The 25,711-nt window shown below is 35.1% G+C and overlaps 2 protein-coding genes across 2 annotated transcripts; one reads left to right on the top strand and one right to left on the bottom strand.

Moving 5' to 3' along the window:
* The first annotated feature begins 15,070 nt into the window (after positions 1-15,070).
* LOC134281075 (membrane protein BRI3-like) lies at positions 15,071-18,559 on the top strand. The gene is made up of 4 exons (XM_062763537.1): positions 15,071-15,151; positions 15,582-15,657; positions 16,308-16,540; positions 17,181-18,559. Exons 2-4 carry the CDS (start codon positions 15,597-15,599, stop codon positions 17,310-17,312), a joined length of 426 nt encoding a protein of 141 aa, XP_062619521.1. The 5' UTR covers positions 15,071-15,151; positions 15,582-15,596; the 3' UTR covers positions 17,313-18,559.
* A 369-nt stretch (positions 18,560-18,928) lies between these two features.
* LOC134281080 (target of rapamycin complex subunit lst8-like) lies at positions 18,929-25,617 on the bottom strand. The gene is made up of 9 exons (XM_062763543.1): positions 25,396-25,617; positions 25,186-25,237; positions 24,817-24,979; positions 24,620-24,695; positions 24,389-24,463; positions 23,975-24,052; positions 23,592-23,716; positions 22,520-22,662; positions 18,929-19,275 (listed from the first exon to the last, which is right to left on the bottom strand). The coding sequence occupies exons 1-9, from the start codon at positions 25,516-25,518 to the stop codon at positions 19,157-19,159; spliced, it is 954 nt and encodes a 317-aa protein (XP_062619527.1). The 5' UTR covers positions 25,519-25,617; the 3' UTR covers positions 18,929-19,156.
* Between the last annotated feature and the right edge of the window lie 94 nt (positions 25,618-25,711).

The following is a 25,711-nucleotide window of genomic DNA, read 5'->3' as shown; positions in this document are numbered from 1 at the left end:
TGGTTAACACTTTCTGTGTTGGACATGGCTATATGCTCTTTAACATAAAATAAATTTCTCAATCGTGGTTTCTTCAATATCTACGCTACCCTCTCCAAATTTCTTTACGGTTTTACCGAAATTCCTTTACGAAACTCAGTTTGTGTGCCAATGTCAATCATAGATTTCTTACTCTCAGTCAGCTGTTTAGCATCATTTGATGGTCGTTTCCCTGGAAGTATTATAGATGTTTTCTGGTGCCACTTTCTTAGAACTTGGAGAGGAGCCCTCCTCAATCCATTCAGGTATCTTCTGCAGATCATCGTCATTTTTCTGAGCTAACTGTAGTGACTGACATTGTCCAGTCTGGTTACAAATATTTACATCGAAATCCTCTTTCTCAAGTGTACTTTGATAACCACATGGCTTAAATGGAAGCCTGCTCAATGCATCAGCATTTGTATGTAAACGCCGTGGACGATGTTCAATTCTGAAATTAAAAGTTGATAGTACATGTATATCAATCCAACATGCTAACTGACCCTCTGGGTTTTTAAATTGCATTAACCACCTGAGAGAACTGTGATCTGTTCTTACAAAGAATTCTCTGCCATACAAGTAATGTTTGAAGTACTTGAAAAAATGTGTCACTGCTAAGAGTTCCTTTCTGGTAACTCAAGAACGACGTTCAGATTTTGAAAAGCACCTATAGCATATTCACAAACTCTCTCCTTGCCGTCAATTACCTGCGAAGGTACAGCACCAATGGCTTTATCGCTCGCATCAGTATCTAAAATGAATTCCTTTGCAAAATCTGGATGTGCAAGAATTGATTCTGAATTCAGAATATGTTTTAGCTTTTCAATTGAAATCTGAAATTCCTCCGCCCATGCACTTAAAGGGTTTCTCTTTTGACGTCAAGTCGTGCAAAGGTTTTGCAAAAGAGGCAGAATTCTTGACAAACTTCCTATAATAACTACATAGCCAATAAAGGATCTTACTTCTGTAATGTTGGAAGGCGTATTCCAATCCTGAATTGCTTCAAATTGGTCTTATCTGGACTTGTAGCTATCCCATTTGAAAATACAACATGGCCCAAAAACTCAACTCGTCTGGCAAAAACGATACACTTTTTCGGTTTTAGTTTCAATCCTGCTTCTTCCAGACGGTCAAAAACTCTTGAAAGATTTTCTATCATATCTTCAAAATTCTTTCCAAAGACTATAATGTCATCAAGATACCGGTAAATAAGACAGGCGCATTGCACAGGCCAAATGGCATCCCTGAAAACTCATACAAGCCTCGTCTTGTTAAGATAGCTGTTTTCTGCTTGTCTTGAGAGTCAACGGCCACCTGCCAATACCCTGAACATAAATCTAACGTAGAAAACGTAGCAGGTAGCACCTCTAAGCTGATCAAGAGAATCATCCATCCTTGGCAAAGGATATGCATCATGCTTCGTAATTTTATTCAGCTTTCTGTAATCTATACAAAATCTGGTGGTACCGTCTTTCTTCTTTACTAACACTATATTGGACGCCCATGGACTATTTGAAGGCTCGATGATATTCCGTTGTAGCATATCATCAACATGTATGTCCACCTCTTTTTGCATATACACAGGTATTCTTCTTGGAGGTTGGTTGGTTTTCCCTAAATCTCGGTCAGACCTTGCAAAAGATGACTGGTAACGTATTAGTAACTGAAGTACAGCTCGCTTGTTCTCCATTGACATACCTGTACTTGGCCTTACATATAAATCTTGCAAATGATCTGGCAGTTCTAAAAATCCTTTGCAATCTGCCGTCCGTTTGCTCACGGTCGCTGTCAGACCATTTTGAACTGAGTTCAGGTTCAGCCATGAATGTGCCTTTGCTTAAATGTGTTACCTCCTTCCTTATTTTCATAAGACGCATGGGAACTTTGATCTCTTTGTTGCAGGTCACAAGTGTTCTTGATACTAATGCTCTATCAAAATCATTAAATTGCTTACAAGGTTCTACTAAGCCTTTCTAATAAACTGTCAGTACTTTGAAAGGCCTGTAACTCAACTGCATGGTGTACTGTATCATTCAAATCTTCTGGTCGCGCTTGCTTTATCCTTAGCCTCATGTCAGGATCTCGCAATGTACCTATAAACTGCTCCTTTGCCAGTATTTCTTTGAGATCTTCTGTAGCGGTCGGGTATGCCAAATTAGTCAACCTTCGAATGTCTTGTCCTAGCTCTGGTAGAGACTCTACTGCTTTCTGTTTTCTCTCACAAAGTTGATCCCTTTAAAGTTCAGTTTTACACAACACATCATAGTTACGTTGATCATTCGATGGCAAATTACCTAGAACACCCCTGTGCATTTCCTCTCAGGGACACGGCTAATTACATGCCTTTTTCATTCAAAGACCACCCATTTAACTCTTTTAACTCTGCACAAACCTCAAAGTGAAACTAAAAATCACTCCAAGAAGTAGTACCGTCGTCATATGTTGAAGATTTCACAAAATTTCGCTTGTGACAGCATGGTGATTTGAGACCTCCCAGCATTATCTAATTCGTCACCAGGCACGTCACTTGCAATTGCATTGTCACCGTTGTGTGCCAAAGGACTAATAGCTATGTCCTGTGTTATTCGATGTCATAGTGATAGCATGTCATACTGTTCTGACCTTCCACTTGGCGTGCCATACCTCTCTGACCTGCCAAACGACCATCCAAATTCGGATGTTCCGACAAACGGCTAGCCACTCCCTTTATATTGCCGTCTGATATTCAGTCCGGCCATCACATTTTTTCGAGGCGTATGGTCTGCCAAATGTCTATGACTTGTATGACGTTCAACTAAAGGTGTTGTGTGCCTATCCCTTGTCAATTCAAATTCTAATCTATTGATTTCCTCTTCGAGAAATGAAATTCCATTTGCAATCAAATTATTTACAAAAGACCCCATGTCAAATAATATACCCTTGGCATGCAATAATTAAAGTCAAATGTAGAATGTCAACATTAAAAATCCCTTGAGAGAAATCTCTGAACGTTTAAGAGATATCTCTTTCACTAAGGGAGATATCTTTCCAAGTTTAAGAGATATATCTCAAAGTAACAGAGATATCTCTCTTAGTTTATCTTAAGAGATATCTCTCAAAATGAAAGAGAAATCTTTCAAAAGTGTCCAAAAGAGATATCTCAAGCAAAAAGAGATATCTCTTTATTGATAAGAGACATCTCTCTTCATTATTTTTATTTAAATTTCGTTTTTAATGACTTCTCCCTTTACCGGAAGTAAGCATTTAAGTATTTTGAAAATTCGACATATTCATGATATTCTATATTATAGCTTTACTTAGCATGACAAGTAATTCAGTGTTGTCTAGATTTCAAATTAGTAATAGTTGATTATTTCATAAGCTGAGAAATTTTGGTCCGTTGCAATTTTGAGATTTTATGCTTACTTTCATTTTCCTGAATATTAAACTTATAGCATGTTTATCAACGAAGTTGCCAATATTATTTATTGTTTCAAACAAGGGATTTATAGCATTTTTGTCTACATAGTACATATATATTATTCTGGGTTTGACATGTTCAGTCTTTTTTCTCAGAAGAGTGAATTCAAATTATTCCAGAGACTTTACTACCTGTTTCGCTTTCGTTTGATTGATTGTATATTGTTGAATGTCCCTCTCGAGAATTTTTCACTCATATGGACACGCCGCCACTTGCCGGTGGAGAGCTGCAAATTTTTGTCCTATACTCGTCACTTACTGTAGGTCCATTGAGCAGGGAGGGATCTTTTTTCGTGCCAGCACCTACTGCGACACGGGACCACGGTTTATACGGTCTCATCCGAAGGACCGATCTCCACTTCCCACAGTGGGATTCGAGCCTGCGACGTAAGGATCAACTCCTCACTTCGCGACTCTAGAGCAGAAACAGTGCGCCACGCGAGCGACAAACATCCATATGAAATACATGCATACTAGTAATTATAACAAAGTTAACAATATTCAAGCTCAAAAGTTCAATCAGACAAAACAAATCAGGAGCAGAGCAAACATAGACCTCTAAAACATGAGATAGGATCGGGTGACATGGAGGAGAGAGCGTCCCCGGTCGATCGGTCAAACCCACTGCTCGTGTGCTTCTTGCCATGACCGGGAAATAATGGGAAAATCCGTCAACAGTTCAGACGGTTAATAACAGTCCAACAATTAGTATAGAAATCATCAGTCAGCATTTGACTTAAATTTGACTCAAATGACTGAAACAGATTTGACAGACTCTGTGATTATTTCACTAGGATATATCGAGTCAACATTCGAATGGAGGTAACAGTTGATAGTACGGTGTCCAACTGCAAAAGCCCAAAGCAAGTGTTATAAGTAGTTCTTTTATTCTTTGTATCAGCAGATACATCAGATTTACATAATAACAAAATTATGATATACGCATAATTGACATGGCTGTAGTAACACAATTTACGCACCTGCACAGATTTCTTTACCGGTGACTCCTCTATCAATTAAATGTACAATGACCAACATGCCAATTATTAATACATCATTTAGTCAACTTAATCCTACTTTAGATGTTTAAATATCAACAATAACCAATTATTTGTTAGTATGGGAATTAATGTTGCTTCTATTGCATAAAAAAGTACATAACCCATTTATACATGTACATGTTGTTGCAATGTGCAGCTGACTGTCTTAAATGGAATTCCATATAATTAACCACATTAAGATAGGTAGAGATACCTCAGATATACTAAGCTGTATATGTACCTCATAGAACGAGCTTCTGGGCGAATATCAGGTGATTGGACTGAAGAGTTTTTATTCTAGTAAAATCAATTTATTTTGTTTGTTCATGGCATTTGACCTGAGTGGCTTTTGACCTCCGTGGAATATCAATAAGAGCAGTTTCACCATCTCAAGACCAAGAAAACCAAAGAGGCCGCTGGGAAACATTTCAACCTCAGTAGGCTCAAATGATGGGAGGATACGATTATGCTTCATGGCTATTGACCTTAATCCTCACTGGACGGACGCAGGAAAGGAAAAGTTCTGAAAGCACCGATTGAATTCATGAAGGCCCGATGGCAAAACAAACAAATTGATTTTATAAAAAGTGAACATCATATGGTCCAACCACCTGATACTAGACTATTGAACCCTTTTATCAAATAAAACCATCCCAGCGTCGGGACTACTTTTTTTAAAAAGCTAATTCCTAGCCTTAATCATGCTCATTAATGCGTGATTTTATTTTTAATAAGCTTAATACATGTATATGATAATCTTAATCGGTATCTTTCTCAAGATACCCAAACGATTGGTTGCAAAGTTTGTAATTCAAAAGTGTACTTCCTCTGTTAAAAACAAATCTTTGATCGTCATGCACTTTAGCAGTATACTTTTTTCAGTATGATCATTGTAGGTAAATGACAAAAGGGGAATAGCATCTATCAGAAGATTACACATTCAAAGAGCCCTTTCCAGCACCGTAATACTTGACGAAGTGGTCCAGAAATTCATAAATTCTGTAAAAATAAACTTGTGCAATGTATAATTGAGTTCTTAACGCTTACTTTGTTTAAAAATAATAAAATGGCAAACTATCTCAAACAATTGAACAGCTTCGGCTCTGTTCGGGCCACAGATCAACTGTATCAGTCAAGAAGTTTAAACATAACAAATAAATATTACCTAATTTCTTCTCCGCTGTAACAGGAATGACACAGCCTTTCAGTGTTTGTTACTTATATACTAGTGAGACATTCTATTAGAAAGGGGTTTCAGGTTATTCCATTAAGATTTTAATTGAGGTCACTAAAACGATCAAAAACATCACACCTCTAGGTACATTCGTCCCGAATAAAAAAATCTTTTTGTCTATGTTTTTTTATTTACAGCTAGACAAAAGTTCATTCTCTATAAGGCTATTTTCCGGCCTACGATAAAATCACTTTAAAATGTGATTTTATATAACTATAATCATTCTAGTTCATGATTTTGATGTTTGTTTTTCAGCATCGATCATCTAAGTCACGTGATTTAGAGATAAAAAATGGCCGTCAGTTAAAGAAAAATTGAGGGTAGGTCTATTTTAATTAAGTTTCCATATATGTTTCTGAATGTAAATGATGAAAAGTTGTTTATTTATGTCGGAAATACATCAGACCTAAGTAATAAATTCGAAGATTTTTTTAATTTAAGGTTCAAGATATTTTTTATAACAAGAATTCCGATGCATCCACATTTTGCATATTTTAAACGTAAATCTTTACGAAATTCACACTGTATGATAATGAAAAAGTTTGATTTGCAATTTATTAATAAGTATTATCTCTATCATATATGATTATATTGTAATTATATATTATTTCTGTAGATGTGGTACTTATTTTACGCATAAAATAACTATGTTTGAAATGAGGTGTCTAAGTTTCTATTGAACTCTAAAGGTTATGTATCAAATGTTGAAAGCACTGAATGGATTTTGATTGTGATTAAATAAAACTGAATTAGTAATTAAGAAAAGAAATTCAACAATTGCAAAAAATAAAGAATTAATAGCATAAAAATAGCAATGCAAGTACATGTTGACTATCCATATACATGTAAGTAGTCAATACATACACATGTATAACTCAGAGCGGTTGTATTTAATTACTGGAGTACTAGTGTTGCACGATATATTCAATTAAAAATGCCATCTAAACTTTATGTATTTACATTTATAAAAGTTGAGACCCCCCCCCCCCGTGTCGAACGGCACAACATCAAAATTGAGTAGAATTTTAACAGTTCCTTCAACTATGCATATCAGAGGTTTTCGTATTTCATATATACTAGTATACGGGCTTAAGAGTTTTACAACATCCCAGGTACAAAATGGACCCTAATGGTTTGATGCTCCTTTTGCACTCTTGAAACCTGTAGGTTAAATTCATGGGTCTTTTGGATATTATCTTTAAAAAAAAAAAGGTCCCGTCCCGCGTTAGGCGTTGGTCAGTAATGCAACTATGCATAAACATTTGACCTTAAGTGGATGATCTTTTTATCTGGTTGAAAAATCCTTAAATGGGGTAAAGCAACATTCAATTATCAATCACATATTACATTTAGAAATCCCTCTCCTCTTTACCAGTTTATTTTCTGAGACAGGACTACTGTTCTCGTAACTTGTATCGATGCTATCAAAGAAGCGTGATGAATAGATTGAGTCCTCTCAATTAAGACCCATGCAGTTAACAAAATATGGATCACATGGTACTCGTACGGAAGTGTCCATACAAAAAATATGTGTGTACCCATAAGAAGTCTATAACACAAATTGTGACACGATAGCGGTGTTTTTCTTTGAAGTTTACTGTTCTGTATTAGCAATACAGAACGGGACTGTGGTGGGCGGAGCTACTTTCCGTTCTGCATTAGCCTTGTATACAGTATTGTATTTGCCAACTATTCTGTATCTAAAATACAGCACGGTCTAAAAATAAATCTGATTCAATTTAGCAATGCTAGCACGTACACATAATAAATACTGATGTTTTCCTATTATTAATTTTTAAGAAATACCCGGTACTGTACAGGGGATTAATTTCACGGGTTGTAATTTTCACGTTTTCCTCTTCTTTGGCACAATCACGGTTTCTTGAATTCGCGGAATTGGTATATATTAAAAGTTTCCACCCTTATCTATACCTATTGATAACTTATTCACTGTTTCTTAAATTCACAGATTCATTAACACCGTGAATATAGCGAATATTAACACCGCGAGTTATTTTTCCCCTATACAGTATTTTCCTGAGAATGTAGAATGTCAAAATTTCTCAATCACTTTCTAAAAACTTATTCCACACAGAATCTACACGTAATTTCGATCGAAAGTAAAAAAAAATCGCAATAACGGAAAACATCCTCTGTACCTAATTTTCAACAATCCACACGAAACAGAAAATTCGCTATCACGGAAAAAATCCTTCTCGCTGACGACAGTCACACGTCTCTTTCACTTCGTTTTTAATGTCGCAATTCAGTTTGAAAATAAAAATCCCTGACATCAAAGTCCATCGAAGAAATTTCTGTAAATCCTGTTTTTGTAAATCTAGTTAAACCGGGATTAAGACCCCTGAAATAAATTATGATAAATCTCCATCTACAATTATAACAATAGATCACAACAATTACGGTTAAATCCTCCAATTTATCCATCAAGACTGACTATCACTCGATTACGTCTACCCCGTTAAATTGTCAAAACAAATCTGACCGAATTTTACGTTTTCCGTGGAAATATATATACTGCGGATGCGTACTCCCCGTCGGGGCCTCATCTACAGAACTCTGGCGGAAGTTTGGATGCTGCAAAGTTATAAAGTGGGCGGAGCTATTTTTGATTGATCGTGTCACAAATCATTTAGAGAACTCGACAGGTTCTGTATCGTAGATACAAATTTGGGGGCGGAGACTCGTGCTTTCGCACTCGTCTGCCCCCAAATTTGTATCTACGATAAAGAACCAGTCGAGTTCTCTAAATAATACTAATAAATGCATGTTACCGCTTCAACAAAGATGGCTTTTATCATTTCTAGAACATATACAGTACTCATAAGGAAATACAAAGAATATATGTAGTACATGTACTCATAACGGAATTCAAAGAGGTAGCATATATAAACTAAACTATCATTATAAATATAAAAGATAACTCATATTCACACCTTATAGCAAATAAAAAGTTTTTATTCTTAATTTTTATCAGACATTTCAAAGAAAGGTCACTTTTTTTAGTAAATATCCATGGCTGATATAAATCTTAGTAAATCAACAGAAAATTGTACTCTAACCAAAAGTTTATAAAAAGAAATAATCTACATAAGCTGATATCCTTCATTGTGAGTAGTTAGCTTTTTCTGCAACTTTCGTAAAAAATGAAGTGAAAAGTTTTTATTTAGATGTCATAACCATGCACCTTTTACCAAATTCATAATTTGGTAGTCACTTTATATGTGTATAGGAAATTTACATGAATTTTGGTGTTGGTTAAAGGTGGTTATGACATGCGTAAGAGTTATCTAACACAGCCACCCTCTTGAGTTTTCCAATTACTCTAATGCTAATACGGACCGAGAGTACCTTACTTTGTGACCCTATATCATTAAAAAATACTATTGTATCATTAACCAACCAATATTTATCATTAAATTGGAACATAAGCCTAGTGATTCATGCAATTTTTAAGGGAAAAAATACTATCAGAAAATTTGAAGTCACTGTAGGCCGCAAAACGGCCTTATAGAGAATGATCCTTTGCAATAAACAAGTAACCAAAAGAACCATACTTAGGTTAACACTTTCTGTGTTGGACATGGCTATATACTCTTTAACATAAAATAAATTTCTCAACCGTGGTTTCTTCAATATCAACGGTACCCTCTCCAAATTTCTTTACGGTTTTACCGAAATTCCTTTACGAAACTCAGTTTGTGTGCCAATGTAAATGATAGATTTCTTACTCTCAGTCAGTTGTTTTGCATCATTTGATGGACGTTTCCCTGGAAGTATCGTAGATGTTTTCTGGTGCCACTATCTTAGAACTTGGAGAGGAGCCTTCCTCAATCTATTCATGTATCTTCTGCAGATCATTGTCATGTTTCTGAACTAACTGTAGTGACTGACATTGTCCAACCTGGTTACAAAATTTTACATCGAAATCCTCTTTCTCAAGTTTACTGTGATAACCATATTGCTTACATGGAGGCCTGCTCAGTGCATCAGCATTTGAATGTAAACGCCCTGGACGATGTTCAATTCTGAAATTAAAAGTTGATAGTACATGTATATCAATCCAACGTGCAAACTGCCCCTCTGGGTTTTTAAATTGCATTAACCACCTGAGAGAACTGCGATCTGTTCTAACAAGGAATTCTCTGCCATACAAGTAATGTTTGAAGTACTTGACAAAATGTGTCACTGCTATGAGTTCCTTTCTGGTAACACAAGACATTCAGATTTTGACAAGCACCTACTAGTATATGCACAAACTCTCTCCTTGTCGTCAATTACCTGCGAAGGTACAGCACCAATGGCTTAAAAAAGCTCGCATCAGTATCTAAGATGAATTCCTTTTCAAAATCTGGATGTGCAAGAATTGATTCTAAATTCAGAATATGTTTTAGCTTGTCAAATGAAATCTGAAATTCCTCTGTCCATGCATTTAAAGGTTTCTCTTTTGACGTCGTCATGCAAAGGTTTTGCAAAAGAGGCAAAATCCTTGACAAACTTCCTATAATAACTACATAGACAAATAAAGGATCTTACTTCTGTAATGTTGGAAGACGTATTCCAATCCTGAATTGCTTTGGTCTTATCATGGCCCAAAAACTCAACATGTCTGGCAAAAAAGGTACACTTTTCCGGGTTTAGTTTTAATCCTGCTTCTTCCAGACGGTCAAAAACTCTTGAAAGATTTTCTATCATATCTTCAAAATTCTTTCCAAAGACTATAATTAAAGATAAATAAGACAGATTTCATATTGCAAACCGCGCAGCACTGTTTCCATAAGACGTTCAAATGTTGCAGGTGCGTTGCACATGCCAAATGGCATCCCTGAAAACTCATACATGTTAAGAAAGCTGTTTTCTGCTTGTTTTTAGAGTCAACGGCCACCTGCCAATACCCTGAACATACCGTAAATCTAACATAGAAAACCAGGTAGCACCTCTAAGCTGATCAAGAGAATCATATATCCTTGGCAAAGGATATGCATTATGCTTCGTAATTTTATTGAGCTTTCTGTTACTAGTATCTATACAAAATCTGGTGGTGCCGTCTTTCTTCTTTACTAACACTACTAGAATATTGGACGCCCATGGACTATTTGAAGGCTCGGTGATATTCCGTTGTAGCATATCATCATCATGCATGTCCACCTTTTTTTGCATATGCACGGGTATTCTCCTTGGAGATTGCTTGATAGGTGAGTTGTCTCCAGTACTAATCTTGTGTTTAATGATGTTGGCTTTTCCCTAAATCTCGGTCAGACCTTGCAAAAGATGACTGGTAACGTATTAGTAACTGAAGTACAGCTCGCTTGTTCTCCATTGACATACCTGTACTTGGCCTTGCATATTAATCTTGCAAATGATCTGGCAGTTCTAAAAAGACACTTAAGAGAGACACTTAAACAAAAAACAGAAAAAGGAGACAGCTATTTAGACACAGACATACACTATAATGGGCCTCTATTAGCTGCTTTTGAACGTACCACTAAGATGAAGTACGATCGCTAATGATGAAGGCACCCAGTAAATCATGCGAACTGGATCCAATTCCAACAAAGCTACTGAAAAAGTGTCTGAATCCAATAATACCGCTTGTCACAGACATGGTAAGTGCATCTCTCGATCAGGGAATTTTCCCGTCCGCTTGGAAGGAGGCCATAGTTCGTCCACTTCTTAAGAAACCTGGACTAGAAAAAGAAGTGTTGAAAAACTATCGACCCGTATCAAACTTGAGGTTATCTAAAAAATATTGGAGAAAGTTGTGGTCGTAGGATTGATGCCCACTTGGATGCGAATTCTCTTCGCGATCTACTTCAGTCGGCATATCGTCCCAGGCACTCCACGGAAACGGCCCTCATCAAGGTCCACAATGATACTGTGACAGCTCTGGACCAACAATCTTCAGCAGTCCTTGTCCTTCTGGATTTATCCGCTGCTTCTGATGTTATTGATCATAAAATAGTGTTCCAACGCCTAACTGTGTCTTATGGATTCTGTGATGGTGCTCTTGAGTGGATCAAGTCTTACTTCAAGAACAGAAAACAATGTGTCACAATTGGATCCGTCCGATCAGAGTCTAGACAGCTGCCTTTCGGTGTCCCCCAAGGATCTGTACTCGGACCGAAATTGTATTGCCTCTTCTCAAAAGCCATTGGAATTATATACCATCGACATGGAATGATATATTACTGCTATGCAGATGATACACAAATCTACATACTTATAAGACCACTGGAAAATTGGAACAATTATTTCTCTCGACTTGAAGCGTGCCTTAGCGAAATTGGTTCATGGATGACATCGAACCTACTCAAACTAAACCAAGAAAAGACCGAGTTCTTAATCTTCACCACAAAGCAACACCAGAAGTATCTGCCAAAATTACAACTAAAAGTTGGTGATAATATCATTGAAAGCGTGCCATGTGTGAAAAATCTAGGTGTTTTTTTTTTCGATCAACACCTTACTATGAAAAAACAGGTATCCTCGGTCGTCAAGTCATGCTATTTCCAAATAAGCAATATTGGACATATATGGCGCTTTCTTACAAAAAGAAGCCTGCAAGACCAATGTGAACGCCGCTATCACTGCCAGATTGGACTATGGGAACTGCCTTCTATATGGCGTGTCAAAGGCCATACTAGAACGGATTCAAAAAGTCCAGAACATAGCAGCTCGTTTAGTTACAAGATCATCGAAACGGGAGCATATTACATCTATCCTAGCTGATCTTCATTGGCTACCCCTTTTTTCGTCCACAATATAAAATCTTGACATATGTCTACCAATACTTACACGGGTTAGCTCCATCTTATATCAAAGATCTTATAATGGAATACAAGCCCATCAGATCACTGCGATCTGAGTCAACATCACGGCTAGTTGTTCCTAAAATCAGGACAAAGACATATGGCGAACGACGACTTGGTTGGGCAGCAGCATTCTTGTGGAACGACCTTCCTAATGACATAAAATAGGCCCAGTCCCTTGACATTTTCAAAAGACAATTAAAGACGCATTTTTATAGAATAGCTTTTTAATTATCTGGTGCACAACTTTAATCAGCTAATAACAAAAGATGTTCCTTTATTGACAGTTTTATTAATGGCGTAATTGTATTTTGTATGTAATATTAGTATTTTAATGTTATAATTTCTAACACATATATGAGTAGGCCTATGTGTTAATATTTTATTTACGTAGTCATAGCTCTTAATTATGTTTACTAACGTTTTATTGTACAGCGCTTTAGAGTTAATTTATTAATATTTAGCGCTTTATAAATTCATATATAATTATAAAAAATTCTTTGCAATCTGGCGTCCGTCTGCCCACGGTCGCTGTCAAAACATTTTGAATGAGTTCAGTCCAGCAATGAATGTGCTTTTCCTTAAATGCATTACCTCATTCTGTAGGTTTATAAGACGCACTGGAACTTTGATCTCTTTGTTGTATGTCACAAGTGTTCTTGCTACTAATGCTCTATCAGAATCATCAAATTGCTTACAAGGTTCTACTAAGCCTACTTTAGAGAAACTGGAAGCACTTTGGTTATCCAGGTTATGGACTTTACAATAAGTCAAAACTTCACTTTTTGGTGGTATCCCAAGATCTTCACGCAGTGTTACTCGGAAGCAACCAATTTTTTCCTTGTATTTACAAGCAACTGACTTTCCAACTTGACCAAAAGTCAGCGAAGAACCCTCCAGGTCTAATGAACATTTATGAGCTCTTAGGAAATCTAAACCTAATATTCCGCCAACTCTTAAGTCGGCAACTACCATAACATGTTCAAACTTCAAAGAGCATACCCTGTGTGGAAAACTTTATTTCTTGAGTACCATACACTTTCAATGGTGTACCATCTGCTATTAAAATATCTGTACTTAATTGTTTCAGTGGCTTGTTTGACAAAACATTGGCTATCTTGCCCTTTGACACAATGGAAACTATTGTTACATTCTTTAAAACTTGATCAGTTTTTTTTTCTTTTGCAATATATTCTATAAAACTTCATCAGTTTTTTTTTCTTTTGCAATATTGATGTCCTTTTCCATTGCTCTGACGTATCCTTCATTTTCTTGCATCTATATTCTTACATGTATGCTTTTAAGTGCATGATCACCAGAGCCACTGACCCATCATAATCATTTATTTGGTATCATACCATCACATAAAACAAATTCACATACTAGTAATTATAATCATTCGAGAGAAAATATTTGGTAATTCAGAAATTTCACATTAGATTTATAAATATTGAGGTAACCATATTTTTAGAAATATAATCCCCCTGAGACTAGTTGATGCTAGCTGCAATAATGTAGCCCTCTCCGATGTTTTTAATCTGATATTTTTCTGGAAAAAAAAAGGAGAGGGCTACATTATTGCAGCTAAGTTGATGCCTATACCTACATGTATATTAAATAAGAATCAATATATTTAAAACATGTTTCATCAAAGAATGTGCCCAGAAGTCAACAATCTCATAATTTAGGAAGACGCACTTTTTGCTTATAAATCTTAGTCATGAATACATTTAATACAACATGTATTTTTGCAAAATATCCAGGAACTGGGAATAATAATTTTTTAAAGGCATTTACTACATGTATATTTGAGTGTTACATCAATAGAACCCCCCCCCCTATCATAAGAGCGTTTGATAGCCCTGGGCAAAAAAAAATCACGTCCAGGAGTAAAGAAGATTTATGAAGATCGCATAAATTTTTAAGTGTTAGCCCCACCCCTTAGCTCCCGAAGGCAGGGGCAGGAAAATGAAATTCGTAATTTAATTTTTCATCAATTATAATTACATGCCAAAATAACAGGCACCTGACGAATGGATGGTGTAACCTCCCTCCCCCTTCCAGCTTCTGAAAATTTTGAGTTTAAATTTCTGGAATTGGACCTATACGGTATACAAAAAAAAGTAATTATATACCTTATAAGTGCCAATATCTAAATCTTAACAAAAGAGGAAATCGATATCAGATATCGAAATATAAGAATAATATACTATTAGATTAAGAAATCATGTATTTTGATAAGGTTTTGTTTCTTATAAAAAAAAAATCAGAAGTTGGGGGAGGGGGAGGGGGGGCATCCATTCGTCAGGTGCCTGTGGCCAAAATCGGTTGTAAATTTACGCTCCAAAATACAAAGGCGTGGCAATCACAGACGACGTATCGAGGCAGACAAATAAAGATGGCATGAAAATCTAAACTTTTAGTGATCGTGTCCTCGTGTCCTTGTTTTTTTCTAGAAATAATCTCTATAAACCGAGTTGTTCCGGAAATATGTTTTCCTCTGCTGAGAACTTAGTTTACACCGTTCCGTGATATTAGTCTTGTGACAGCGATTTGTTATTGTAAAACGAACGGTTGGTATTTTTTATAACTTGTCAGTAGTCAAATGCTCAAAAAAAAGTTAAAGTTGAAACTTTAAAGCTTTAGTATTTTTATAGCTAGAACAAAAATCGTTTAGAATGATTGAACGCACTCAACATGCTCGAAAGTCTTGAATTTTCGAGATCTCTACTTTCCATTTGTCAAATATTGAATTCGAACTGATGACTTGCAGTCGGATGTTGTCAAGTACGCAGTTTGAAGATAAGAATGCAAGTTAGAGTAAAATGAGTTACAGACTCTCTCATCAGTTGGAACTATGAATCTATTATTAATAGCAGCATTTATATATGGATTGATGTTGAACTTTACCATAAAATCTATTTACATTGATCACTGTTTACCTTGGATTTTTTAATTCATTCTCTCTCTACCTTGAATGTAAAACCTATCTATATGTTACAGAGAAATAAGTAAAGCATGGCATCTCAGAATAATGGGGCGCCCCCTGCTTATCAAGAAGTGGCGGGGCAGCAAGGGGGTAAGTCAAGCAACTCAAAATAGGGAACAGTGTGAAAACAACAAGGGGTATATGCTAGTTCTAATTAGATATCTTTTTGTCCTTTTAGACAAGTTATACATTAGAAAAAAATTATATCCCTTTACTAGTCACGTTTATCCATTATCCCATGGATTTCACAAATTGAATATTTTTATTCATATCCCATTTCTGGGAGTCCACAAATGGTATTTCATGAAAATGATAAAGTAAATACTTGTAGATTCATAGTGATACATGTCATTAACATAATTTTATAAACAATGTCATACATTGTATGGAACATGATTAAAAGAATTACAATGATTTGTGACTGGGTATAGTTTTTATCCTACCCAGTGTTTTTTTTTTCCTATCCCCTCGCCAAGACTTGTGGGTTTAAAAAAAACACAACTCTGATAAAAAATCATAACCAACTACAGATCTTTGGAGATCCTGTTCATACATTCACAATGTACACTTGCCAATGAAGCATTTTTTCTGTAAATATTGTGCCTGTCAGGGACATGTAGAAAAATCAAATTCAATATTATAAAGTAAAAAAAGTTCAAACTAGTTAATAATGTCCTTTCTTTGGTTTAAAACTATGACCCAGACCCAATGCAGATTTAGACTGATTTTTTTTCTATCAGGTGGAGGTTATGGAGCAGTTCCAACTGCACCCTATCAGGCAGGTTATCCCCCCGCAGGGGCGTACAATCACGGTTACGACCCCTCCAAAACCCACCAAGGATACAACCAGCCAGGATATCAGGGCAGGCAACCAGGTTATGGACAGCAAGGGTACCAGCAGCAATACGGGGTCGTAGTTCAGCAACAGCCAGCCACTCAAGTAGTTCTTGTTGGGGGATGTCCAGCATGCAGGGTAAGTTACTACATTCATTAAAGACTTTTTATTTTAGCTCACAAGAGTCAAAGGCTCAGTTAAGCTTTTCTGATCAAAACATGTCTAGTGTCTGTCTTTAAACTTTTCACTTGTAAACTGATTTCTACTTTTCTATATGCAAGCTGTGCAGATGAACAATGTGGCCTACGGGCCTCTTTTTTAAAAATCTGTTGTAAAGGGATTTAACTGTGTAAATTAATCAAAAACATATTAAATTTTATCAACTAGAATATATAGCTAATTGTGCCTTAATGTTAAATATTTTACTTAAATTGCTATTTAAATGTTTAATTACTGTTACACTTAGTTGTCTACTATGAACAACAAGCTGTCATGGGTACTATGTATAGAACAAAATTATAACATTTTTGATTTCTGTCATTGCAATATTCAACCAATTTCAACACATTCCTATAGTCTGAAGTCAAATTTCTATAAGTTGCTGGAGATTAGGAATCACTGCATTATTGTGAATTTATGCCAAGGTTATACTGTTTGAAAAGCAATTTAATTTCTTAGAAATGAGGTCTCTTTTACTAACTTTCATATGCTCAATCCATTATGTATTAAAAAAAAAATCAAAACAAATATTTGAAATTTTTTTAAATGTTTGTTACAGTCTGGAGTTCTGGAGGAGGACTACACATGTTTAGGTGTGCTCTGTGCTATATTGTTCTTTCCCCTCGGCATTCTGTGTTGTTTAGCCATGAGACAGCGACGGTGTCCAAACTGTGGGGCTGTGTTTGATTAGGCCATGTCTTACAAATTTAAAGAGGTAACGGAGAAAGAGACCACTAACAGATGCAGGGACATGATGGAATATTTTGTATTGTCAATCATCTGCACGTATGTGTATATACATGTACATGTATTGTTATGTTTTCTAGATTTAGTGATCAATTCCTAAAATTCTATTACAATTACAATATATATTTTTTGTTGCTTTAGTAACTTGCATTTGAGTTGAATTAAAGATCCATGATCTTTCAAAATAGTTCATCAAATGTATTAATAGACTTTCCTAGGACCGTCAGACCAACACATGTATCTATTTTGATCATTTCATCACCTGTTATAATTGCTATACACGTATCTGTGATGATTCTATTTTACCCACAACTTTTCAGACATTATACATACCCAAAAACATTTTTTTTGAAATACAAGTGGCAACAAACATCAATGTTTGGACATGTTAATATTGTTTGAAATCTGTATTTACAAGCAATACTTTTGATTTTTATTTGGAAAAAGTTTATTGAGAACAGCATTTGGTCTGTGAGGGGGGAAAAAAAGAATATTTTCCCCCTTATTACATGTAACATGTATTGGTTGTGTGAAAAATTCATATTCTCAAGTGGCAAAATCTTAATGCATGTAATACATGCCATCTTTGCTTGTTGGTTATTTAGCTGATTTTAAGAAGATTTTTATGCATTGTAAACTATTTGGTATATATACATTCTTAAGAAATTATATTAAGAATTTTATTTTAAGATGTGCAATATAAAATATAATAATAAATTAAACTATGTGATGTTATAATCACCAAGTATACCATATAGATACATTTTCATGCATGTTTTCCTTACAAGTTTTAGTATTAATTGTAGAATCTTTCTTATTTATGATGTATGATACATTTCTTTGATTACATATATCCTACAACCTGAAAAATGCAGATTCCAATTACATAATGGAAAAACCATAATTTCCTGAAAATGTAATACAGTTGTAAAAAAAAATTGTCTGATAGACTATAACTTAAAAGAAGGAGTATCGGTGAAAGTTAATGGCATTTGAGACAGATTTGAAATTACAACAGTGTATTATAATAATTAAAGTATGTAAATATGTATACAAGTATGCTTTTCATCTCATTTCTTGATCTGCAGTTGTTTCATAATTTACATAATTATACACATCTTCATTGTTATTGATTATTTTAAATGTTCAACTTGTAAATCAGTTGTAAATAAAGTTTTAATTGAACTATAATTCCTGTTTCTGAATTACTAATTTATGGAATGGCAGACTCATCTTTATCAAACAAAAGGCATCCCCTGATTACTTGTAACCTTTGCACTGCTGTTGTTTAGATTTCTTGTTTCTGTTTGTTCACATGAAAATTTGACAAACAAATATACAAACATAAGAAGAGACCATGCAATACTATATACAGGGAAATTTTCGCCCCCATACAAACATTCAAAGAACATAGTATAATTTCTTAAACAAAACTGCGATGCAATATATTGTTTTCAAGTGTGAAGTATGGTATATCCTGATTGAATTCCAGGGGTGGGATCAGGTGCCTTGGAGGAGTAAAGAACTCGCAATTTAAAATGAGTATTATTAACAAAAACAGTCACTTTCAAGTTTATTTGTATTTCATATAACAATATACCATCCATAATATTTCATGTAAATATTTCAACAAAATTCATTCAACAATCAATAACTAGTTTGACACAAGTCTTGTCCTTGTACACTTCATAAAGGATCTATAAATCCTTGCATATGTCCAGGTAACACACTCCTTACAACACAGTCTTCAGTATGGTACTGTCCTGTAACATAAACAGTTTCTCCCTGTTATTGTACGAACTCGTCCCTGAAGGCCAGACAGACCACTGCCTTCTGATGACCGCTGTATTCCTTCTTCACATCCCCCGACTCCACCGACCACAGGCGAGCCATGTTGTCTGAGGAAGCTTAATATAAAACAGAAAAAAATACTCTGGTTATATATATTAAGAAGGTTAATCAACATATTTACAAGAGTTGTTCAGTTAATGCAACATCAGGTTTATCAACATTAATGTAGAAGCACTTAATTTCACTTTTCAGCCAAAAGTACTGATATACGAGGGGTGATCAAAAAGTTCGCAAACTAATTGTATAACTTCCATACAAGAAACAATATTTGGTTTTAATGTTGATTATATTTTAAACAGGAATCAATAGAAAAATGATCCTTGACACTCAACAAAATAAAAACTGATGCACAGAATTATGTATCTTAGTGTAGTCTACTTGTTAGGGATGTGCGATTTTATCGGTATACCAGTATATCGCGATTTTTTGTTGCGTGATCTTTCCAATACGGAGACCTAAATTTTATTTAAGTACATATTATAAAGTCCAGAAATTATTCATTTATTTGTTTAATCTTTTCAAATTACAATTGCAGAAAGTATAAAAATGTTGTAAAACGTGAAAATAACGGCATCTTATCGTCCAAACATAGTGGATTTTATATACATAAATATTTCAAAAAATAAAATTTTGTTTTTCATACATTTTTTTTCAAAAAATAATGACTTTTCATATAAAATCATTGTAAAAACTGCTTTTAAAAATATCACGATTTTATCATGATATTATGGGAAAAAATCGTGATATATCGCGATACGAAATTTTTAGCGATACCCATCCCTACTACTTGTGTGCCAAGTTATATTAAAATCGGACCAAAACTAAAGGAGGAGTAGCATTTGAAAGAATTTCACATAAATTTCTATTTTTCGCAACCATGGCAACACCGTTCATCAAAATCAAAAACCGATGCCAAGAATTATGTATCTTAGTGTAGTCTACTTGTGTGCCACATTATATTGAAATCAGAACAAAACTGGTGGACGAGTAGTATTTAAAATAAAATTTCACAGAAATTTCTATTTTTAGTAACCATGGCAACACCGGTCCTCGAAATCAAAAACCGATGCACAGAATTATGTATCTTAGTGTAGTCTACTTGTGTGCCACATTATATTGAAATCAGAACAAAACTGGTGGACAAGTAGTATTTAAAATAAAATTTCACAGAAATTTCTATTATTAGTAACCATGGCAACACCGTTCATCGAAATCAAAAACCGATGCACAGAATTATGTATCTTAGTGTAGTCTACTTGTGTGCCAAGTTATATTGAAATCGGACCAAAACTGTAAGAGGAGTAGCATTTTGAAAGAAGTTCACAGAAATTTCTATTTTTAGTAACCATGGCAACACCGTTCATCAAAATCAAAAACCGATGCACAGAATTATGTATCTTAGTGTAGTCTACTTGTGTGCCAAGTTATATTGAAATCCCACACAAAACTGTAAGAGGAGTAGCATTTTGAAAGAAGTTCACAGAAATTTCTATTTTTAGTAACCATGGCAACACCGTTCATCAAAATCAAAAACCGATGCACAGAATTATGTATCTTAGTGTAGTCTACTTGTGTGCCAAGTTATATTGAAATGGACCAAAACTGTCTGAGGAGTAGCATTTTGAAAGAAGTTCACAGAAATTTCTATTTTTAGTAACCATGGCAACACCGTTCATCAAAATCAAAAACCGATGCACAGAATTATGTATCTTAGTGTAGTCTACTTGTGTGCCAAGTTATATTGAAATCGGACCAAAACTGTAAGAGGAGTAGCATTTTGAAAGAAGTTCACAGAAATTTCTATTTTTAGTAACCATGGTAACACCGTTCATCGAAATCAAAAACCGATGCACAAAATTATGTATCTTAGTGTAGTCTACTTGTGTGCCAAGTTATATTGAAATCGGACCAAAATTGTAAGAGGAGTAGCATTTTGAAAGAAGTTCACAGAAATTTCTATTTTTAGTAACCATGGCAACACCGTTCATCGAAATCAAAAACCGATGCACAGAATTATGTATCTTAGTGTAGTACTTGTGTGCCAAGTTATATTGAAATCGGACCAAAACTGCAAGAGGAGTAGCATTTTGAAAGAAGTTCACAGAAATTTCTATTTTTAGTAACCATGGCAACACCGTTCATCAAAATCAAAAACCGATGCACAGAATTATGTATCTTAGTGTAGTCTACTTGTGTTGCAAGTTATATTGAAATCGGACCAAAATTGTAAGAGGAGTAGCATTTTGAAAGAAGTTCACAGAAATTTCTATTTTTAGTAACCATGGCAACGCCGTTCATCGAAATCAAAAACCGATGCACCAAATTATGTATCTTAGTGTAGTCTACTTGTGTGCCAAGTTATATTGAAATCGGACCAAAACTCTAATAGGAGTAGCATTTTGAAAAATTGTTTACAGACAGACAGACAGACAGACAAAAAAATACGGATACAGTTGGACGCTTACATCATTATGCATCGCATAAGCTCTTCTGGTCTCTGACCAGTAGAGCTAAAAATCACATGCTTTTTCCAACTTTCCAATCCCACACTATCTCTCTGTTACTCATTTTGTAAGATTTATCTGATATGATATGAGTCCACCCTAAAGGCACAGTCCCACACCCATCTCCGAGTGTTGCTTCCCTCCGTGAGTGTTACTCACCTCTCTGAGTGTTACTCACCTTTCTGAGTGTTACTCAGCTCTCTGAGTGTTACCCATCTCTGAGTGTTACTCAGTTTGTAGAACTCACCTGTTATGATGTACTGTGAGTCCCCGCTAAAGTCACAGTCCCACACCCATCTCTGAGTGTTACTCAGCTCTTTGAGTGTTACTTAGCTCTCTGAGCATTACTCAGTTTGTAGAACTCACCTGTTATGATGTAGAGTCCCCACTAAAGGCACAGTCCCAAACCCATGTCTGAGTGTTACTCACCTCTCTGAGTGTTACTCACCTTTCTGAGTGTTACTCAGCTCTGAGTGCTAATCAGTTTGTAGAACTGACCTCTTATGATGTACTGTGAGTCCCCGCTAAAGTCACAGTCCCACACCCATCTCCAAGTGTTACTCAGTCTCTGAGTGTTACTCAATTTGTAGAACTCACCTGTTATGATGTACTGTGAGTCCCTGCTAAAAACACAGTCCCACACCAATCTCTGAAAGTTACTCAGCTCTCTAAGTATTTCTTAGCTCTATGAGTGTATTCATTTTCTATTACTCACCTGTTATTATATATTGTGAGTCCCCACTGAAGGCACAGTCCCACATCCATCTCTGAGTGTTACTCAGTTTGTAGTTCTCACCTGTTATGATGTACTGTGAGTCCCCACTGAAGGCACAGTCCCACACCCATCTCTGAGTGTTCTCCTTGAGTTCTGTCATTAGTGTGTGGTCAGCTGTCCTCCAGATCTTACAGGTCTGGTCAGCAGATGTGGTGGCCAGTAGCCTAGAAATTATCCAATCAGAAGTCACATCTCTCCATTACAAAACAGTGTAAAATATTTACCAGTGTATTTTTTTTTAAAAAGAGCATTCTTTAGAGCTGTAGTAATGGATGTCTATTCCCCATAATGATTGATTTTCTTATTCATTCAATAAAGGTTTTTCATGTACTTTTCACAAATATTTTATGTTTTTAGACATTTTGGAAAATATGTTTAAAGGAGATAATCAAAATATGGGTCAGAGTAAGGGCTGCCAAATATTATCAATAATCTGGTATATTGTGATTTGTTGACAAAAAATGCTATGTTTTTTTAGCCATGTACAATGTACTAGGAAAATGCTTGGATTTGGGATTTCTAGTGTAAAATATGAAATTAAAGCTGTCGTAAATATTCTTCATCATGCCATGGGAAGAGTAAGATTGCTGTTGTATAATTGCATTTCTTTGCAAAACTGTTGTGAAATCAACCTGAATTTTTTGTTGTTGAAAGATATTTATAAAAGTTAAATACTGTAGAAGCACAAATTTTCGTGGGCATAAAATTTCGTTGTTTTGTCTTCAAAAATAGTTTTGTGGGCATTTAATTTCGTTGTTTTGAAAGTAACCCTATTCAGTGTATAGTCAAATAAAATTTCGTGTGGGATTTAATTTCGTTGAATATTGTAAACAACGAAATAAACGAAATTTAATCCCCCACGAATATTTGTGCTTTTACAGTATACTCTGCTTATAGATGGATGTTAATAAAAAGTAATTTTAATATGTATAATATTTAAAGTATTGCAATTCAACATTGTGATACAGTTCATAATGTCACAGTAAATCACAACACAAAATTCCCAGCAGATACCAAGCCTTTGTTACAGATATATAATATTTGTCCCTTTTCAGAGTTTCCCCACATTAATTAACCTAGTGCATATACTTACGTTGAATCTGGACTGAACAGGCATTTAATTCCATACTTAGAGTGAGCTTCAAAGTTATTTTTTAAGTGAACTTTAACTGGATCTGTCCCCCTTCCTCCAGACAGAGTCCATATATAGCACATTCCCTGTTAAATGTGACACAGTCTTAATAACTAAACATATTATCTAACAAACACATACACTGTAAAACAAAACTGCCTCAGAATGGCTTGCACCAGTCCCACTGAAGTGAAAAATGGTGCATTTATTCAACAATTTGTGGTGCCAACTGCCAAGGTGCACATTAAAATTTTAAATAATGTTTTTAAGAGATTTTTTACTCCTGAAATGAATAAAATAATTGAGGGGTCTTTGTTAAGCAATAAGTGATTTCTCTCCCTTACCTTATTGTTAATGGCTGACATCATTGTTCCCATTGGGTCTATACTGATGGATTGAATGGAAGCATCCTTTTCTGGAGTCTGAAAAAATTGTCAAGACAGTCAGTGATACTTAAGCAGTAGGTACTGCTGCTACATGTCCAGTAGAACTAGGTTTTAAAAAACTCTCTTTAGAAGGAAATGTTGATTTATATTAGGAATATTTTAGAAATCTCATAAAGGACTTTTCACCGTGTCTCTTAATTATCTTATATACCTGTATAAAATTGAGTGCACAAAATTCAATATCCCCATAACTTCCTTGTAACCGAAATTTACGGCCAGGTAAGGCATGATAAGAAAGCAAAGCAAATCAACTACACTGTAAACTTGTTTGTATTATTATGAATAAAATTATATCTATTAAACATCATTTACCAAATTTTCACTGCTATCTGTCTTCAGATCCCAGATGTGTATTTTGCCATTCTGATCTCCAACAAATATTTCTCCCTTAAAAAAATACACGAAAAGAAAAACATAGTGATGAAAATTTTGTCTTTATCAAACATAAGACTCATTATGATGTGAACAGAATCATCACCAGGAATAAAATTCTCTTCGAATTCTTAATAAAAATTTAAGGCTTACAAAATGAATTTAACAAACCTGGTTGGGATGTAAACACACACAATTTACTGGAGCATTGGCCTGAAATATTCTTTGACACTGCAAACTCCTTGTTCTGAAAAACACAGGCATATATCAAATACTGATGCATGTTCTTTGAATTAACAGTTGAAAACTATTAAAATTCCGTAGAATAATTTGCTAAATCTAAATCATTTGTATAAGTTATTTTTAACCTGAGATCCCAGATGCGGACCGTGTTGTCCTCTCCGCCAGTGTACATCCATTTTCCCTCCTCATGGAAGCCGACACTGGTGACGTTTTTCTGGATACCGTCATAGTTTACAACAGGGTTAGGATTATCAGAGTTCAGGTCGTACATTCGTATGTGTTGATATCCTGAAAGAATAAAATAAAATATGATAAAAAGAAAAAATACATCTGCATATTACACATACTGTACATATGTATGACTGACTAAAATTTTTTTAATTGGGAAACTAAATCTTTAAATTAATAAAGGCTAGGGAATATTATTTTGTCAAATTGTAAACTGAATTCAAAATTAGAATACAAAAGAAAAATACATATAAATCAAGTTTTACCTGCAGCTGCTATCATCTGCTTGTCAGGAGTGATTTCCAAAGCATTCACTTGCTGCATCATGTTAAGGCAATTAATTCAATTCTTTATGTAGTTTTTTTTTAAACTAAGTTCATTCAAAAGATAAAGCCAGAGACATTGACAAAACATAAAGCAATACAATAAAATAATTTAGAGATTAACCTAAATTTACATATTTTTTTTCAGGATACAGAGTCAGGGTGCTGGACAGTTCTGTAACATATTCCTGTGTGTGCCTGCCAGAACCGTATAGTGTGGTCGTATCCTGCTGTCGCCAGTATGACAGGGTCGTTGTTGCCCTTCTGTCCACTCATTTTCGTTGTTTAATGCAGTAAAAAAGTCACAACATCATGAACATCTTCGACATGCTTGCAAATGTTTACAGCGGATGTAGGATTCAGGTTAGTATTTTCTGAACCGTTCCGGTCTTGTTTGTAAAATATTTTCAGATGAAGGAAAGAAAATGAGATAAATACAAAGATCAAAACTAAATTTAATCAAAGCTTA

The sequence above is a fragment of the Saccostrea cucullata genome, unplaced genomic scaffold (genome assembly GCF_032062105.1).
Source record: "Saccostrea cucullata isolate Sc308-1 unplaced genomic scaffold, CSIRO_AGI_Scuc_v1 ctg621, whole genome shotgun sequence".
NCBI lineage: Eukaryota > Metazoa > Mollusca > Bivalvia > Ostreida > Ostreidae > Saccostrea > Saccostrea cuccullata.
This window is presented reverse-complemented; position numbering and strand designations above follow the sequence as displayed.

Coding starts and splice junctions, on each gene's coding strand:
- LOC134281075 (XM_062763537.1), top strand. CDS start 15,597: ATGGCATCTCAGAATAATGGGGCGCCCCCTGCTTATCAAGAAGTGGCG. Junction 15,658..16,307: donor AGTGGCGGGGCAGCAAGGGG/GTAAGTCAAGCA, acceptor TTTTTCTATCAG/GTGGAGGTTATGGAGCAGTT. Junction 16,541..17,180: donor GGGGATGTCCAGCATGCAGG/GTAAGTTACTAC, acceptor TGTTTGTTACAG/TCTGGAGTTCTGGAGGAGGA.
- LOC134281080 (XM_062763543.1), bottom strand. CDS start 25,518: ATGAGTGGACAGAAGGGCAACAACGACCCTGTCATACTGGCGACAGCA. Junction 24,464..24,619: donor TGTGTTTACATCCCAACCAG/GTTTGTTAAATT, acceptor TATTTTTTTAAG/GGAGAAATATTTGTTGGAGA. Junction 19,276..22,519: donor CTCACAGTACATCATAACAG/GTGAGAACTACA, acceptor TTTTATATTAAG/CTTCCTCAGACAACATGGCT.